Below are 20206 nucleotides of genomic sequence, written 5' to 3' on the forward strand. Positions count from 1 at the left end.
TCCTCTAACAGCCTTGATTTATGGAAGGAAAATAACAGTATAAGAAATGGAAGCTGGGGGAAGATGTTTGACTCCCCAATGAATAAAATTACAGCTACTCTTGTGTCTCCACTCCACTTCTTGCAATGATCCCATAGGCCTTGATCCTCCTAATATTTAAAAATCTATTAACTTCTATCTTGAATACACATGGCATTTGAGCCACCACAGCACATTGAGTAGTGAATTCCAAAAAACTGCATGAAAACGACAGAAGTTTCTTGTCTAGATTACTGCACAGGTCATTGTTGATAAACACATCTCAAACTATGTGAAGAAAGGGTTGAGCTCAATTTGGATAATGGTTGCTTGAGAACAGAACAGAATGATCTTGGGACCATGGAACTGTTTAGTTGCCCTCATGGATGGATGGAATCAGAAGAAGGGGAAAATACACCAGAATGGTTTTACTTTTTTTTGTTGAACATTCAAATTTCTTTATGTTCATCTTCTGTAAGCTACCTGTGTTAATAATGAAATATGTGTTCCAACATTGAAAATACATATTTTTAAAAATTATGTACAGTAATTTTTAAATATGGGTATGAAGAATTAGTGGTATCCTTTGAAATAATTTCATTTGATTTGGAGTGGATGAAAACAGTTCATGGTAACTACATATCTTAGCATAAATTTCCTGTTTCTCTACTTACCTTGGTTAGTAAATTTCTATACACATCTGTAGGGTTTGTTTGGTTAATTTGGAATAGAACTTGCTGAACCAATTACAAGCCATGTGCCACTTTCAGTATTTGTTGTGTGAGGTTTTGCCATGTGGCTAATCAGTTGGGGTTTTGCTGCATAATAATATTTTTCATGTTTTGCAGGAAAGAAGAAAATTATTTTAAGTCTAGAATACTACAAATTTTATTATAGCCTTTGTCCAAAGGGGTTTGGATTTCAGGTTTACAGTGTAGACCTATTTTTCTACATACTGGAGAACAAATCTTCCTCTTCTCAATACCTCCTTCCCTGTTTATTTTTGTGGATTTAACTTGATTTGCAAAGTGAAAACATTTTATGTAATTTGTTTCCGGGAAAATATACTAGCATCCGTATAATATGCCATTTCTTCCCAGCTGGTAATACTTCAGATAAAATTCACCACAGAAAAGACACCTAGATTTGATTCGGATTTGTTTTTGATATTCAGTTGTTGTCCAGATTAAGTTGCAATACCATGCGGGGCATTATTATTCTTTTAATCTAGCATTTCCAGAGGTTTTCTTTCCTGCAAAAATCAAAATGCGTGGGTCGCTTCCATACCAGATTAAATCAAACTATCTTGTCTTGTAACTCAGCCTTTTGAAACCAAAAGATGGGAGATTTTCTTTTCCCCAAGCTGCTAGTTTAGCATGATCTGTACTTGGCCAGTATGATTCATGATCTGAATTTGGAGGTATAATGTGAATACAAGTTCAGTGTAATTAATGGAAATATTTTGGCAAGATTTATGTTGATAACAAGATATGTGTGGTTTAGCATGGTATCATATGTCTAATTATGCCAAGCATTTAATTTCACAAAGCAGTTTTAAGATTTAGAAATTTCACACTAGTATAGAGACAAAAACATAAATTTTGAAACTACTTCTGTTTGTGGACGATACAAAGATGGGTGGAGTGGCAGTTAGTATTGAGGAAGCAGGGAGTCTGCAGAAGGATTTAAATATATGAGAAGAATGGGCAAATAAGTGGCAGATAGAATACAGTGTAGGGAAGTGTATGGTCATGCATTTTGGTAGAAGGAATAAAGGTGTAGACTGTTTTCTAAATGGGGAGAAAATTCAGAAATCAAAGGTGCAAAGGGACTTTGGAGTCCACATGCAGGATTTCCTAAAGGTTATCTTGTAGGTTGAGTTGGTCATAAAGAGGCAAATGCAATGTTAGCATTCATTTAGAGAGAACTAGAATATAATATTGATGATGTAATGCTGAGGCTTTATAAGGCATTGATCAGACTGCACCTGGAGCACTGTGAGCAGTTTTGTGTCCCATATTTAAGAAATGATGTGCTATATTGGAGAGGGTCCAGAAGAGATTTACAAGAGTGGTTCTGGGAATGGATATGTTAATATATGATGTGAGTTTGACGGATCTGGACTTGTACTCATTAGAGTTTAGAAGGATGAGGAGGGATCTCATTGAAACATAGCAAATATTGAAAGGCCAAAATAGAGTGGACGTGGAGGACTCGTGGAAAGAGATCCACTAGAAAATGTCTGTCATGTGGTATGTTGTATTCAGGGCATTCTATGTAACCATACATTGTATACTGAACTTATAGATGTTGAAGAGGTGCCCCTGAAGGCAAAGCATTGGCTCAACTGTCATTCCCTTCATGAGCACCTCTTCCACCTTTGCACATTTGAGAGTAGCCTTTAATACAACCCCAATTTATAGGATTGAACTAATTTTTAGACCAATGTTGGGCTTGCTTATCCACAGAATTGTCCTGAGTAGGGTATTAGTGGAGGCTGTGCTTAATACCCTTTATCATTGACCTCAGGCAACACAATCCAACAGATCTGCACTTGCAAAGAACTTTCAAGGTGGGGGGAGGGTGGGAAGGAGAAGGCTGGTAGGTACCAGGTGAAAAACCAATCAGAGGAAAGATCAAGGGGTGTGGGAGGGGAAAAGCAGGAAAGGTGAAGAAGGAATGTAAGGGGAAAGCACTATGGGTAGTAGAAGAAGGCAGAATCATGAGAAAGGTGATAGGCAGCTGGAAGAGGAGGCAAAATGAAAGTGGGATGGGGGAAGGGAGGGGGAGGGAATTACCGAAGTTGGAGAATTCGATGTTCATACCAAGGGGCTGGAGACTACCCAGACAGTATATGAGGTGTTGCTCCTCCAACCTGAGTTTGGCCTCATCACAGCAAACTCAGTAGAGGAGGCCATATATGGACATATCCAAATGGGAATATGAAGCAGAGTTGAAGTGGGTGGCAACCAGGAGATCCTGTCAGTTGTGGCGGACAAAGCGGAGGTGCTCGACGAAGCGGTCCCCCAATCTGCGTCGGGTCTCGCCGATGTAGAGGAGGCCGCATTAGGGAATCATCGAATTCTCCAACTTCCTGTAACTCTCTCCCTCTCCCTTTCCCCATCTCATTTTCACTTTGCCTCCTCTTCCAGCTGCCTATCACCTCTCTAATGATTCTGCCTTCTTCTACTACCCATAGTGCTTCCCCCTTACATTCCTTCTTCACCTTTCCTGCCTTTCCCCTCCCCCACCCCTTGATCTTTCCTCTGATTGGTTTTTCATCTGGCACCTACCAGCCTTCTCCTTCCCCCTCCCTCCACCTTCTTTATGGGGCACTTGCCCCCTCCTCCTTTGGTCCTGATGAAGGGTCTCGGCCCGAAACGTTAACTATTGAAGTAAGTGTTAAGACACTGAAATTTGCAAGTGTTAGACACTTCAATATTCCACTGCTGGTTTAAGGATCCCACTGTATATAGAACATAGAAATCTACAGCCCATTACAGGCCCTTCAGCCCACAAGGTGCTGACTCTGTAACCTACTCTAGAAACTGCCTGGAATTTCACTACTGCATAGCCCTCTGTTTTTCTAAGCTCCATGTACTTATCTAAGAGGCTCTTAACTCGGAGTCCTGCCATGTGCAGAAGTTCGCTGATGACACGGCCATAGTGGGGTGTGTCAGGAATGGAGAGGAGGAGGAGTATAGGAAACTGATACAGGACTTTGTGATATGGTGCGACTCAAACTACCTGTGTCTCAATATCACCAAGACCAAGGAGATGGTGGTGGACTTTAGGAGATCTAGGCCTCATATGGAGCCAGTGATCATTAATGGAGAATGTGTGGAGCAGGTTAAGACCTACAAGTATCTGGGAGTACAGTTAGACGAGAAGCTAGACTGGACTGCCAACACAGATGCCTTGTGCAGGAAGGCACAGAGTCGACTGTACTTCCTTGGAAGGTTGGCGTCATTCATTGTCTGTAGTGAGATGCTGAAGATGTTCTATAGGTCAGTTGTGGAGAGCGCCCTCTTCTTTGTGGTGGCGTGTTGGGGAGGAAGCATTAAGAAGAGGGACGCCTCACGTCTTAATAAGCTGGTAAGGAAGGCGGGCTCTGTCGTGGGCAAAGTACTGGAGAGTTTAACATCGGTAGCTGAGCGAAGGGCGCTGAGTAGGCTACGGTCAATTATGGAAAACTCTGAACATCCTCTACATAGCACCATCCAGAGACAGAGAAGCAGTTTCAGCGACAGGTTACTATCGATGCAATGCTCCTCAGACAGGATGAAGAGGTCAATACTCCCCAATGCCATTAGGCTTTACAATTCAACCGCCAGGACTTAAGAACTTTTTAAAAGCTATTATAAATGCTTTTTGAGATATTGATTTAGATGCATATCATATTGTATGTAATTAGTTTTGCTACAACAAGTGTATGGGACATTGGAAAAAAAGTTGAATTTCCCCATGGGGATGAATAAAGTATCTATCTATCTATCTAAAAGACCCTATTGTATCCACTTCCACCGCCGCTGCCAGCAGTGCATTCCATGCACCCACCATGAAAAACTTGCCCCTAACCTAAGTTGGTTGGTACCTATTTCCAAGCACCTTAAAACTATGCCCCCTCGTGTTATTCATTTAGCCCTGGGAAAAATCCGCATGATCAATGCCTTTCATCGTCTTATACACCTCTATCTGGTCACCTCTCATCCACCATTCATCCAAAGAGTAAAGGCCAGATTCACTCAACCTATTCTCATAAGGTACACCCTCCAATCCAGGCAACATCCTTGTAATTCTCCTCTGCACTCTCTGTATAGTATCCAAAAATATATTTGAATAGCAAGGAAATAAAACATACACAAATATAGTTTTTAGCTTTTCAGCCAGGTTGTGTGGCAGGCCACAAGACTGAACAGTCTTGTTGCCTGTGTTAATTTCTGTTGAATCAGCAGGAGCACAAGTTCTGGTTCCATAAAAAATAATTAAATCTCTATCTGCTCAGACCTACCTGTGGCTAGATTGGCATCGAAGACGTTCAGAATTCCTGTGTCCCTGACCAGTGGAATGCAACTGGAGGCCTAGTTTTGAGCTAGTCTTGGCCCGGCCACTTTATATGTACATGATGTCAGCCATTTTATCTTGAATTTCTGCCCTCACCAGCCAACGTAGAGTGTTGAAATGTTAAGTTTCCTGGTGAGTCTTATAGTGAAACCTTTAGGAAATAATAGTGCACTGTATGCTCCATCACCTTGCATAAAACAAAAACCTCAGTGTTAAGTATGTGCGGAGCAAGAACGATCATGGAGTAGTATGACTAAACATTTTTATTGAGTCATTTTAGTAACAGTACGCACTGTGCAACTTACAGTGGGGGAGCTATGAACCAGGCCCGCCGAGACAAAAACGTGCACACTTGAAAGCCTGTACCCTAAAGAGAGTGCCACCCGCATGCAAGAGGCCCAATCAATTCACCACACAATTGATCAACCACATGCACACTCACCACATTCTCACTATCTGATGCGGTACATCCGTCTCCCCCATAGATGGGAACTGCGGAGGAAAGGAATATGTGAGTAAGCTGAGAAAACTGCTGAAATGTCTCTCCTGCTTGGTTCCGTCAACTGGCTGGCGTATCAGAATCCAAATCCGGTTTAATATCACTGGCATATGTCCTGAAATTTGTTTTTCTTACAGCAGCAGTATATTGCAATACATAATAATAAAAACTAATTATAATAATAAAATGAGTCGTGCAAAAAGAGAGGGACCAAAAAATCCTGAGGTACTGTTCACAGGTTCATTGTCCATTCAGAAATCTGATGGCAGGCGGAGAAAAACATACCGTTATGAACCGCCACCGGGGGTGGGGGGTTGCAGCTTCCTATCTGTGCCTTCCTGGTTAGCTGATATTGAGGGAGTGGACTATAAATCTCCTTTTCTCTTCATGAAACATCCATTGGTTCATATGCTGGCTTCAGCAGTAGAGGATGCTTCTGTAGTTTCCCAGGCTCCCCCATCAGTTTGCCGGCATACCATATATGATCCAAATGCTGCCTAAAAATTCATTCTCTTGATTGCTCAAGCTCTGCTGCTTGACCATGACAATGCAGGATGACAGTGCTTGCTGTGAGATGCATGTGTAGACTTTGTCTCTGGCACCAAACGTTCGTCACCTGATGTGCATATCATATTTTTTTATTTCATGGCCTTGTGCTCGCCACAAATTCACTCCTGGATGGCCAACTATAGGAGAGCTGCGCTCAGAGTCAATAAGTTTTTCTTCTATTTTTGGGCCATTACAAATTGATAGCGCAAATGTGGCAAGTATGCATGGGGCTGATCAGTCTGATACAGTACACTCAATGCGCATTTTAAAGTCATGATGATAAATGGCAATTTTGAATAGGAAGGAGGAAACACTAACTGAATTTTCAGCTAATGGAATTTAATTCAGATATGTGGGAGGTAATGCACTTTGAGGGTCAAATTCTGGTAGGGCAGGGACCAAAGGAAGGTTGATGTTTAATGATATGGTGCAAGTCCGTGGCTCACTGAAAGCAGTGACATAGGTAGATTTAGGGTAGTAAAAAATGCCTTGATAGGCTGAGGCCTTAAATATAAAAGTTGTAAAGTTATGTTGCCATTGCATAAAACATTGGTTAAACCACACTTTAGAATATTATATACAGTTCTGGTTGCCATACTATGGGAAGGATGTGGTAGCAATGGAGAGAGTGCAGAAGGGATTCACCAGGATGTTGCCTGGAATGGAGGGCTGTGGTTGTAAGAGTAGATTGGATAGACTGGTTTTATCTTCACTGGAGCATAGGAGTTTCAGAGGTGAACTTATAGTGGTTTACAAAATTATGAGGGTTATAGATAAGATAGATCATCAGAATCTTTTTTTCCCTAGGGCAGAGGAGTCCAGAACTATAGGGAACAAATTTAAAGTGAGAGGGGAGAAATTTAAAGGAGACCTGAGGGTCAGGTTTAAATAGGTAGTGGGGCGGATATAATTATAGCGCTTAATGGGCATTTGGGCAGGTACTTGGATAGGAAAGGAGTCAAGGGATACAGACCAAATGTAGGCAAATAGCTTTTTGTACAGTTGTCATGGCCAATGTGGCTAAGGTGGGTTTGTAAAGTCCTGATACTGTGTTGTATGATTCTAAGATTTGGTTCCAACAAGTGGAGATTTTTTGAAGCCCCATGGCCCTCTACTTCTTAAATCACATTCGTTAAGTAACTAGCCAACTGTACTGGGATGCATTTACATATTCAAATCTTCAACTGCAATCTTTGTAACTTCTGGCTTCTGCTGTAATCACAGAAGAATAGTGGTTCATCAAATGGTTAAATCAATTGCACATTTGTTTTATTTTCTACATGAATGTTTAAAACATCAACTGGCATATTGCTGTCCCTATATGATTCTGCTTTGCTTGAGTGTAGTGGTATCTAATTGAGTATTCTTTCAAAGTATTCATGTAAAGAGATTTCACTTTGGCTGACTACAGGGATTTGCTAATAGTGTACCAAGATTATGGTGATCAGAGATCTTCCTGGGCCATACGTTGAGAGTGCTTAGTGTGTAAATTAACCACATTATAGACTGTGGTAGCCTGACCTACATGCTGCACCAAGTTCTCTTGGATAGGAGAATGACATACCTGCAAACCATGTCCCCTGTTTTCAGGAACCTTTACAGAAGGACTTGGAGTTTTTATCCTGTCACATCACTGAAGTGTAAACTGTTAGTCGGCTCTGTTTTAGCTAGACTTTACACACATATCTGCCTCCTAATTGCAGTTCACAATTAACTGACGTGGAGAAATAACTATGGCTACCTTTCCTTCAGCTAGCTCAAAAGCTATAAACATCTTCAGCTAGTTCAGAAACTATAAACAACATTTAGTGTAAACTATCAGGAATAACAGAGTAACTTCCAAATTGACATCACATGTTTTTGTATAAAAAGTTCAGAAATGTGATTCATTGGTAGTTCAAAAGGTTAAAAATTGGAATAAAAGCATTACTAATAACTCCTTTTCTGAAGTAAGTTGTGGTAAACTATCGCCACAAGCAATGAGGAAGCAAGGGGAGGCGAAGCTGATTCGAAGAATGGGCTGAGGGAGCATCACAAAGCCAAGGGACAACGTATTCACGGGGTTGCAGATGGAGTTGTTATCGCTGTTGGAATTGAGCTGAGTGATTTGGAAAGAAGTCAATGGAGAGAGGTTTGATGCCCGTTCACCTAACCCATGTGTGAAGTTGGATCGCTCCAAGCGCCAAGCCAATTTGATGAGATTGAGAATGGCTTTGGGCTGTGTGGCCGAAGTGTGTCACTGCACCTAGGATCTGGGTCCTCGAGCAAGACATTACCTGGTACTTGGACAATTTAAAAGCCAGACCAGATAGACTGTAAAGCCTGAGTGTCAGGACTGGAGATGAAGGTCGGGCTGATTTCCCTTGCACTCTCACAATGTTCATTCCTCTCTCTCTAGTGCCAAAGCTGTGAATTGCTCAGACAGCTGTCATCTCTGTGAGTTTCTGTGTGTGTGTGTGTCCCTTTCTGAGCACAGTGGTTATAGTCTTTTTTTAAAAAATGGGTTCTTCAGGTTTCTTGCTTTGTGGCTGCCTGTAAGCAAACAAATCTCAAGGTGTATATTTTATACATTTTTTGATAATAAATGTACTTTGAATCTATGAATCTTGAATGTTTTACTTTGGGAAGCACATGAGTCTTTTGACAAGATACAGAAAGAGTTATTAGGTTGCCTTTGAGAACGGTTATGTGGTGCATTGAAGAAGCTGTATATTTTGAACACAGATGGCTAGAAGATGATTTTGGAATCACTTGGAATCACTCCTCAGACAGGATGAAGAGATCAATACTCCCCAATGCCATACGGCTTTACAATTCAACCGCCAGGAGTAAGATATGTTAAAGTGCCGGGGTTAGGACTCAATGTATTAAGTAAACTACTTAAGAACTTTTTAAAAGCTATTATTAATGCTTTTTGAGAGAGTGATTTAGATGCATATCATATTTTTACTGAGTTAAGTATTGTACGTAATTAGTTTTGCTATAACAAGTGTATGGGACATTGGAAAAAATGTTGAATTTCCCTGTGGGGATGAATAAAGTATCTATCTATCTATCTATACTGCTTGATGGGATGTTTGAAACAGGTGTGCAGTATTAACTCTCAATATAAAGAAACACATATTCCGAGGATAACTGGAAGGAATGGGCAAGTGGTACTTACTGGATTCTTTGAAAGAACCTGTATCAATTTGAAGGATTTACAGACTCCTTTCTGTGATGACTTTCATGATTAAACAGAATAATTCTAAACTTAAAATTTTGCATCCTTGTCACATAATCTTTTCTCACAGTTTCTGAGACCCATCTGCTGGTGAGCACTGATGACCTCCAGACTCATCAATTTAGTGCCTTTTGCCATTTGCCTCCAATATCTACCCTATATAATCTGTAGCCCATCCAAACCTCAGTTTGCTCACATCTTATTCTGCACCAAATCATACTAAAAAATTACCTTAACACACTGGTTCTTGGTTCTTTTATCTACCTCCTCTAAGTTACGCTCCCCTTCGTTTTAAACTTATGTCTCCTCCTTCACACTGGCCAAACTTTTGCATCTCTACTGGTATTAATTCCCCTTGCTCAGCATGCATTACTTTTTTCTTATTAAGTTTCTATAAGGCATACATCTGTACCTTAACAACACTTTAAATTCTGCTAATTTTAAAATAAAGAATTAAGATTTGTTTTTTTAACTTATTTAGAATAAATAGGCATTGACAGTTGTTAAACCATATGAAGAAACTTCCAACAATTAAAGCACAAGCACCTCATTATTTTTAATTTTATTGTGAGATATGGACATTACTGCAAAGGACAATGTTAATGTGACACAGACTAAAGACGTATATGCCAGCTGAGAGGGGACTTTTGGAGAACTGGTTGAGTTTTAATAACAATTTGGAACATCAGTGGTTCCTTTTCTGGTGCTAGTTTACATATTTATAGATTTTTTGAATGCCTGTTCAGCAGAAATCGCCATTTGAACCAATGAGCTGTGAGTTGCTTTCCGAGTCCCAAACACTTTACAACCAAATCCCCATTTTCAGAAATGATTAGTTGAAAATATGCCATATTTCAATTAGTTTGATTGTTATTTTTTTCTTGGTGGATATTTATTATCTGTTTCACGTCTGGTCTGAGTCTTGTGCCATTCCAAGAACGTGCACAATTTTGCTCTACACGTTGATTTCTTACCTAAATAATATTGATTGTATTTCACAGTAATTCATTGTATTTAAATCACTGATTGCTTTGTTAGTCCAGCTAATTGAGTATTTTATGCTAATTATTGCAGAAAACTTGGATCAAATATCAAGTATCTGCAAATTTATTACCTTTGCAAGTTAGCTCTGTATCTGTCCATTCCATTAACAATTTTCTCTTTGCTAATTTACCACAGGCGAGTGTGATCAGGAACCCCAGAAAACGCCCAGCACTAACTACGGACGTAGATGGCATACCAAAGAAAACATGCGAGCAGAGGTCTTCTGATCGTTTGTTGCCGATTTCATTAATACTGCAGTCTTCCCAGCCACTGAATGCACAAACAGTCAGCAGTCCACAGGAGACACCAATAAATCGCCCCATGCCACCAGAAGCACGCAGACTCATTGTCAATAAAAATGCTGGTGAGACTTTGCTGCAAAGAGCAGCACGTCTAGGCTACGAGGTAGGTATTTGAAAACAGGCGGTTTTATAATTGAATATTTTGCTGGTGTTTAATCAAAATTCATATTTTAATTTCTTAAAACTGTATCCTATTTGTAATAGCCACATTGATTTTAACACATACACTAATGACACATTATTAGTCTACATTTTTCCATGGAGTATACACAGTGTTAAGATGAATATTACCTTGAACCTACTCTGCCATTTAAAGAGATATATGGTTAAATTTCTATCTCAAATCCATTTCCCTTGCCTATTTCTGTATCTCTGTCAACTCTGCTATCAGTAGGCAACTTAGCTGTACTAACTCCAAGGCTTGCATATCCAATCTTGGGTACAGAAACAAAACTGCACCAAGTGAGGTGTTAGCGACCACTATAAACACTCTGCATGCTTCCCTATTTTTGTACTTCAACCTATTTTTTTTCCCAAAGCCAAAATATATCTTGCTTTTAAAGTAAATAACTTCATTTCCTCTCATATTGTACTCCCATTTGCCTACCTCTAGCCTAGTTGCTTAACTGATGTTATTTTCTCACATGAACATCAACATTCTTAATGTTTCCAACATTTTCTGCCTTTATCTCTGATGTTCATCAGCTGCATTCTTTTGATTTTCATTGTTGATTTCTGTTCCATGAAATTCAATCATGAACGAGCTCTGATCCTCTCATTGATTAGATTTCCATCTGTCTCATTTGCCAATCCGGTGTTGAGTCTTCAACTTGAAATGTTAACTCCGTTCACTTTCCACAGATGTTGCAGTGTTCCAGCAATTTTTCTTTTTCTTTTCCGCATATTGTACTTCGCATTTTCATTCTTTTTTTAAGATGTATTGCACTCTGTCCTTTCTTATCATTAAGTAAATTAAAGTAGCTGAAAGATCTGAAAAGACTTGTTTATTCCAACACCCTTGTTTTCTGTCCAACCCTCTACCTATGTAATAATTTGTAAATTTGGTTATTTAGTTGACTTAGACAAGTGTCTTACACCTCATATTCTAAATAACATGCTATATGTGCATCTGAAATCTCTAAAACCATCTGAGAAATATTTAAAATATTCAGTTGTTGAACCATGAAGTATATTTTGTTTTATGATTTTGATGTAAATAATTTCCTAAGTATTTCAACCATGTTAACATTATATTAATCCCTCAATTAGTTAATTTATAATAAATAGGATGTCAATTTTATTCTATTGGAATTCACTATAAAAATATTCAATCAACACTATTATAATCTGTACATTTATAGTTTGCAATGTGCTTATCTTGTCATAGATTGAAAAACCTGGTATTTAAATAATCATGCCCATAAGGGAACAGAAGCATTATTTGATTCATCTACCCACAATAACTATCTCAGTGGAAATGGTAGCAGCAGGCCAGGCAACATCTATAGGAAGAAGTACTATCTCTTCTTTCAGTTAGTCCTGACGAAGGATCTCGGCCCAAAACGTCGACTGTACTTCTTCCTACAGATGCTGCCTGGTCTGCTGCGTTCCATCAGCATTTTGTGTGTGTTGCTTGAATTTCCAGCATCAGCAGATTTCCTTGTGTCAGTGGAAATGGTACTAGTTTATAATTAAGATGGGGAAAACCTTTTGTGTGCCAGTTAGGTGTTTCAAATAGAAATGTTGGTGGTAACACTCATTGTGGTTTTAAGGTTTATATTTAAGAATATTTTTAGCTGGTACAAAGAATGCCAGTGGTTTCATTATGCATTACTAAGATCTTGTGTACCATGACTTCAATATGGAAAATGTCAAAACCACATTTCTAATTATAGTACTGATGACATCAGAATCAATAATGTTCCAGTATCCTGCCCCATTTGGTACGTGAACTGTTTCAGTATTATGATCTGTTAGATCCAGCAAGTCTTTTCCAATAATAGGGTGTCACAATACCATTATGTTTATTATATAACTAAATAAATTGAATAATATAATTTATGGTAGAATCCAGGCTTGATCTCTGAGGGATCCCACTAACAGAAGACTGCCAATCTGAAAAAGACACACTTATTCTTCCTCCCTTGCCATTAATTCTTTATTCAATTATTTGCTGACTGACTCAGTCCATAGAATGTTGACTTATGTAAACTATATTAAGTTGTCAAATTCACAATACAAGATACTGTTGATATTAGCTTTTGCATTTGCCCATATTTTCAACCAATTTGTGTTGAAGGAATTACAATTAGGTGGTATATATGAGCTTCCAAAAGGCACTTGGAAAAAGAATCATATTATAGTCTGGTCACCAAGAGTGATGACCATGGAATAAAAGGGGCTGAATAAAAGAAATCAGAGTAATAGTAAAGCATTACTTTTTAGATTGGAGGGAAATATACAATAGGTTTCTCCAAGGAATAATTTTAGACCACTTTTTTAATAATAAGCTAATGATTTGAATTAAGTGTAGAGGGCATGGTCTCCAAATTCACAGCTAGATGACAGGTGGAATTTAATGCAGACAAGTGTGATCTGTTGCACTTTGGGAGGACAAACCAGGGTAGGACTTACACGGTGAGTGATAGAGCACTGTGGAGTGTGGTAGAACGAAGGGATCTGAGAATACAGATCTGTAACTCCTTGAAAGTGGCGTCTCAGGTAAACAAGATCTGAAAGAAAGCTTTTGGCACATTGTCCTTCATAAATCAAAGTTGGGATGTTATGTTGAGGTTGTATAAGATGTTGATGAGGCCTAATTTTTGGAGTATTGTGTGCAGTTTTGTCACCTACCTATAGAAAGATGTCAATAAGATTAAAAGAACGCAGGGAAAATTTACAAAGACTTGAGGAGCTGAGTTATAGGAAAAGGTTGAATAGGTTACGACTTTATTCCCTGTAGTGTAGGAGAATGAGGTGAGATTTAATAGGTATATAAAATGATGAAGGATTATAGATAGGGTAAGTGCAAACAGGCTTTTTCCAGTGAGGTTGGTTGAGACTAGAACTAGAGATCATTGGGTTAAGGATGAAGGTGAAATGTTTAAGGGGAACATGAGGGAGAATTTCATCACTCAGAGGGTGGTGGGTATGTGGAATGAGATGCTTGAAGAAAGTTGTGGATGTGAATTAGATTTCAACATTTAAGAGAAATTTGAATAGATATATGGATGGGAGTGGCATAGAGGACTATGGTCCGGATGTAGGTTAATAGTTCAGCATGGACTAGATGGGTCAAAGAGCCTGTTTCTGTACTGTAATGTTCTATGACACCAATAAGAGGAGATGCAAGTTAGAGGAAACAGCTCTAAAATGTGTACAATATATTTTCCTCCAATCACCTTAAAAATATGCTCTCTTGCATTAGGCAGAAAGGTGCTGGCTGGTCCACTCTATCATATGTGGTCTAACTAGCGTTCATAGAACTGCACCATTACCTTGTGGTTCCTGAACTCAATCCCTGACTAATGAAGGCCAACACACTATACGCTTTTTTAACCAACCTATCAACTTATGTGGCAGCCTTGAGGGATCTATGGACATGGACTCCAATATCCCTCTGTTCTTCCACACTGCTAAGAATATTGCCATTAACCTTGTAAACCTCTTTCAAGTTCAACCTTCCAAAATTTATCACTGCCCTTTCTCCAGGTTGATCTGCCACTTCTCAGCTCAGCTCTACTTTGCATCCCATCAGTATTCCATTGTAACCTTCGACAAACTAATACATTATCCAGTACACCACCAACATTACTTACTAACCTACCCTTCTGCTTCCTTGTCTAATTAATTTATTAAAAATTACAAAGAGCAGGAGTTCCAGAACAGAACCCAATGGAACCTCACTTGTCATCAACCTGGAGTCAGAATATGCTCCATCTGCAACCATCCTCTGCCTTATCTGACTCCACGCAGCCAAGTTTCCCTGAGTCCCATCCCTCCAGACTTGCTGAATGCACCTACCATGGGGAACCTTGTTGAATGTTTTACTAAAATCCATATACATCACATCCACCACTCAACCTTCATCAATTTGTTTTGTTATTTCCTTGAAAAGATCAATCAGGCTCGAGGTATGACCTGCCCTTCACAACTTCATGCCTACTACTCTAATCAGACTCTGCTTCTCTAAAAGCTCATAAATCCTGACTGTAAGAACCTTCTCCAATAGTTTTCTCGTCACTGATATAAGATCATGTATAAAAACACAAATTTATAACATTTTCTTGACACATTCTTACAAAAGTCTGACATTCCTTTCATAATATGAGACAAATAAATTCACTTTTTTCTACTTCCCTAGGAGGTGGTGTTATACTGTTTAGAAAACAAGGTTTGTGATGTAAACCATCATGATAATGCAGGTTACTGTGCTCTACATGAAGCCTGTGCTAGAGGATGGCTCAGCATTGCATGTCACCTTCTGGAACATGGAGCTGATGTTAACTGCAGTGCCCAGGATGGAACAAGGTACGTATTTTTAAAATTATACCAAATTACTGTCATTAAAAGAGTGGGTGATGGCCATTCAACCTGGAGTACTGATGTGCTACATTCATATTTGAAAGTTTTGACGCTCGTTTAAGTTTATCAAAGCAGCTAACATTTGTTTTCAGTGTGGAGATTAGTTTGCAGAAACTTTTCATAGGCTATACTCTTAGAAAAGTCTCTTAAGAAGCATTGTGACTAAGATTTAAAAACAATTGAATTTTTTAAATGTAGTTTTTGCTCTCCAAAATTTACATGGTGATTTTTGTTTAGCTTAGCGAAGTAGAATTACAATAATAAAGACTTTCTTTCTGTAGCTCCAAATTTCCACACCATTTATATCTGTTGTGTTCTTGTGACAGAGTGAGGTAGTTACAGGTACAAGTTGTGATCTTGTGATTTAGGCCAACTTTCTAGTGTAGTGTTGTGCGAACGTTGCATTGTTAATCAATATAATCTTTTTGACATGATATTAAACCAAATCTGTCTATTTCCTCAACTGAATTTAAAAGATTCCAAGCACCATTTTGAAGATTATGATCAGACTTGATTTTGAAGAGTCTTGATCAATATTTATACTGCAATTAACATTACCAAAATAAAATAGATTGTCTGGACATAGTCATTGATGTTTGTTCTGGTTTTTCTGAGTGCAAATGTTCTTGTTTTCCCTGCAATAGAAGAGTCTAAATTTTAAAGTATTTAATTAATTGCAAAATGCTTTGTCTGGAGTTCATGTGAGGGGCTATTAGGTACACTTGCACATTAATGTAAATACCTGATCAGCCAATCCTGTGGCAGCAACTTAATGCATAAAAACATGCAGACATGATCAAGAGGTTCAGTTGTTGTTCAGATCAATATCAGATTGGGGAAAAAATGTGGTCTCAGTGACTGTTGATGCCAGGCAGAGAGGTCTCAGAAACTGCTAATCTCCTGGGATTTTCATGCACAACAGGCTCTAGATTTTACAAAGAATGATGCAAAAAGCAAGAAACATCCAGTTAATGGCAGTCCTGTGGGCAGAAACACCTCGTTAATGAGATAGATCAGAGGAGAATGGTCAGACTGGTTCAAGCTGACATGAAGGCAGCAGTAACTCAAATAACCACATGTTACAACAGTGTTGTGCAGAAGAGCACCTCTGAATGCACAACACATTGAACCTCGAAGTAGATGGGCTACAGCAGCAAAAGACCACGTACACTGAGTGCATTTATGTAATCATTCAGATTAGATCTTTACAACATGATCTCAGTTGGCATAGTGATATGGCACTGTATTTGCCATTGGTAGTTGTGTTCAATTGACCCTTCTATATCAAGTGCTTCTGTCTTTCTGTTGAACAGCAATAGGCCTGTTTCTTTAACCTGTATTTACACGTGTAAGGAGTATGGACCATCAAGATATCCCAACAGACACCAATCCTGTAACTTCAATGCATCTCAAAGGAAATAAAATTACTCATTTAAGCTTTATGCTAAGCTGGTGTTTATTGCTTTCTGTTTCAATGTACATAATTATGGACATATTGGTTACTGCTTTAATGTCATCATGGTTGACTGCTTTCCAGTGTTTACTATCTATATATTTGGTTACCTGGAGAAGTTGTGCATTAACCCATCATAAATTACAGCAGAAATAAAAGATAGAACGTTATATCTGCAATTACATTTGCTTACAACCAAATTAAATTCTAATTTTGCTTTTACTGTAGGCCGATCCATGATGCAGTAGAAAACGATCACTTGGAAGTGGTTCGGCTATTGCTTTCATACAGCGCAGATCCAACACTGGCCACATACTCTGGTCGAACTATTCTGAAAATGGCACATAGTGAAGTAATGGAGATGTTTCTGTCAGGTATGCTGATGTTCTAATTCACACAGAACAATTATTTTGAGAGATGATAAAAATACTGACAGAAAATGTTAGAAAAAAATCAATATTGTCAGGTAGCGTCTGTGGAAAGTAGTAGTTAATGTTTCAGGACCGAGGCATTTCATCAGACAAGTTTGGTTCTGATGAAGGGCTTTGGACCTACATTAACCTGAAGTAAGTTTTTCCAGCAATCTTGTTCACAAAGTAGGGCCTGATGTTAGGGGGGTGTAAATTACTCAACCAAGGCGAACTTAAGCTGGTCATTTACTTAATTGCTATGTTTGAGACCTCACTTTTTATAGGAATTACCTAGGGTGATTGCTATAGTAAAATGCAGTAGGTGGAAAATGGTTATATTCAAATGATCTGGATGAAATCAATCATAGTTACTTAGACCAATACAACTTGATTTCCTTTCTGTCTAGGAACAGCATTACCAACCTCTGGCCTATGTGCCAGAAATATTGGAAAAAAAAGCTGAATCAGACTGGAAAAAAGTTACTTCCTATAGATGCATCTCTAAACATGTACAAAGAACATTGCAGCAAAGGAACAGGACTTTCAGCTCACATTTGCACTGAACATAATGCTGAATTAAACTAAATCTCTTATACCTATAAATGATCCATATCTTTCCATTGCCTGCATATACAATCTGCAAAAGAATTGGGGGATTTTGCCCAGTTAATGTTAGAAATGACCCAGCTTAAGTTAGCTGTTATTTTAATAGATACTGACACAACTATCTTCTATTATGCAAAGATTCATGATTTGCATTGAAAAGCTTTTAAAGTATCCAGGCACATTTGCCTAAATATGTAAAGGGGGTGGCAGCACAAAAATAATAAAATACCTGATATCCTTGTTTTGAACATCAGCCTCCTCAAAAGTTGTAATTGCAGGAAATCCTGGAAAGTGAGTAAATCCAGACTGATAACATTGAGAAACTGATTCAATATAGTTAATCAGTTATCAGTTAGATCTACTAAATGTACAGCCATACATACTTTGCTTAAAACTCTTCATAGTTGATTTTAAAAGGTTATGTTCATTTAATTGTTTAAGTACAAAACAATTTCATTATCTAAATAAAATGAAGCATAAGTAGGGACTCAGCTCATAATGGCTTTGCATAAGGTGTTGCTTTAAATGGACTTTCCTCTGGGTATTCATCTAAAACAAAATACATTTTTAGTACCTTTTTTAAAAACACACCTCTGGGCTAGCTGCTAACACTCAATAATTATTAATTTCTTCATTGTTCCCAATACTCCTTCCTTGCTCCACAAACAGCAATTTGTGGCATTGGCTGCTGAGAGCTGAGCAAATAAACATGCAGCCTTGAAATGTCATAAAAAATGATATACTGTGTTTTGTGTAGCTATGTAATTATATTTTACATGTGAACACGCACAAAATGTCAGACAGGCATTGTCCGTTTGGTGCAGCCTGCCACCTAACATCATGATGGGTCATGCAATACATCCCCTAACCCCTCACCAGAGCCGTAATCTCCTGGGAAAGATGAAAAGCCAGATTTAAAATCATTGGGAAGTAATAGTGTTGGATGAAGAGGATCTGGAATATTCTCCAGACATAAGAATTTCACATGTACTTGACTTACATATCTGGTCAAGCACAGTGTTATTTTTGTATTAACTGTTTTGGCAAGCATCATCGTTAAATGGGTCATTTATAATCTCAGACTACAGAGTTGGGATACACATTTTGCTGCTGTTCTTTGTTAACAATTTTATATGTTGCATGTCACAACATCGTGTAATAGTTAGGCCTTCAGTGCTTTGACCAATGTGTGTGCTTTTACTTCACCCCCAGAGTATTTTGCTGACTTGCAAGGTCGAAGCAATGATGACCCTGGTTTGTGCTGGGATTTCTATGGCAGCTCCGTGTGTGGTAAGTGATAGAGGGGTACCGCAATTTCAGCAGAAAAGCAAAAGTGAGCATTAAACATATAACAAACCTAATGTATCAATGATGAATTTATTTAGCAGTTTAATGAATTCCCTCTAAGATTAGCTGTTTTCCTACACAAGGCTTAAGAAAGGCAAATGGAAGAAGGGGAGTGATTGAGTGACAGGCGGAGTGTGAGTGGAAGATACAAGAACTCTGAAATAGCAAAAGGAGAAGACAGATGGTGTTAGGGGAGGGAGGAACCTCAACAATACCTCGAGCCCTTCATATACAGTGCTCCTGGTAAATGGGGGGGGGGGGGTGTAGGAAGACCAGGTGAACCTCTCAGCGGTTTTCACTTTCCTCTGTAGGGTCTTGCGGTCCTATATGCAGCTCCCGTACCACACGACGATGCCTCCTCAAAAACATAAAGCAGTGATGGAAAGTTAATAAGACCAGAGAAAAGCAAACAAATCAATAGGGGTTATTTGAGAGAGAGAATTGGAGGCATTTGTGAGCCCATACGATCAGTCAAAATCATATGATCACATGACTGATAATTATGGAGGCCTTTGGGCTAGAAAAAATGATTGTTAAAATTCTGAAGGTTGTGTTTAGAGTTAGAGAATTTGTTTTGCCAGCTGAAATAATATTTCAGATCTTAAAAGGTTCTAAACTTTTTTAGTTCTCAATTGTCCACTAGAATTATCATTCAGAAAACTGAAACTATTTAAGGTAATGGATAATTAGTGTGTGGTGGGGGGAGAAAAAACAGCACTGCTATATCAGTTCACAAGGGTTAGTTCCAAATATTTCTTCAGATTTCTTTTCAAAGTTGGGCTGTGCACAGAAAGGAGAATGTGCGTAAAGTTAGTGTTGGTTTATTGTTGTCATGTGTACGATGATACAATGAAAAGCGCACAATAAACCACCAGCACCAGCTTCTGAGAGGCCATTTGGGATGTGTAGAAACAGATGAAACTGAAGTGGACAATTGGATGTTAGCATTATTTACAGGTCTTATTCTACATGGGTTGCTGAAAGAGTCCAGATACACATTGTCCTCCAGATTATTGCTGCCTTTAATTGTACATCCATACTGTTCAGCTCCTTTCCTGAAACTTCTCTGCTGGTATCATCAGGTGCCCCTTCCCAAACACTTGCATC

General features: G+C 38.7%; 1 protein-coding gene across 8 annotated transcripts in view; it reads left to right on the plus strand.

Moving 5' to 3' along the window:
- The window catches only part of bcor (BCL6 corepressor), a 283650-nt gene that overhangs the window by 259082 nt on the left and 4362 nt on the right, over positions 1–20206 (plus strand). For all 8 annotated transcript variants that reach the window (XM_073045540.1, XM_073045541.1, XM_073045548.1 and 5 more), the window contains 4 exons: positions 10533–10802; positions 15063–15229; positions 16965–17110; positions 18965–19042. In XM_073045540.1, the coding sequence (XP_072901641.1) occupies positions 10533–10802; positions 15063–15229; positions 16965–17110; positions 18965–19042 (661 nt within the window). The remainder of the gene's footprint in view (positions 1–10532; positions 10803–15062; positions 15230–16964; positions 17111–18964; positions 19043–20206) is intronic.

The sequence above is a fragment of the Hemitrygon akajei genome, chromosome 5 (assembly GCF_048418815.1).
Source record: "Hemitrygon akajei chromosome 5, sHemAka1.3, whole genome shotgun sequence".
Classification (NCBI taxonomy): domain Eukaryota; kingdom Metazoa; phylum Chordata; class Chondrichthyes; order Myliobatiformes; family Dasyatidae; genus Hemitrygon; species Hemitrygon akajei.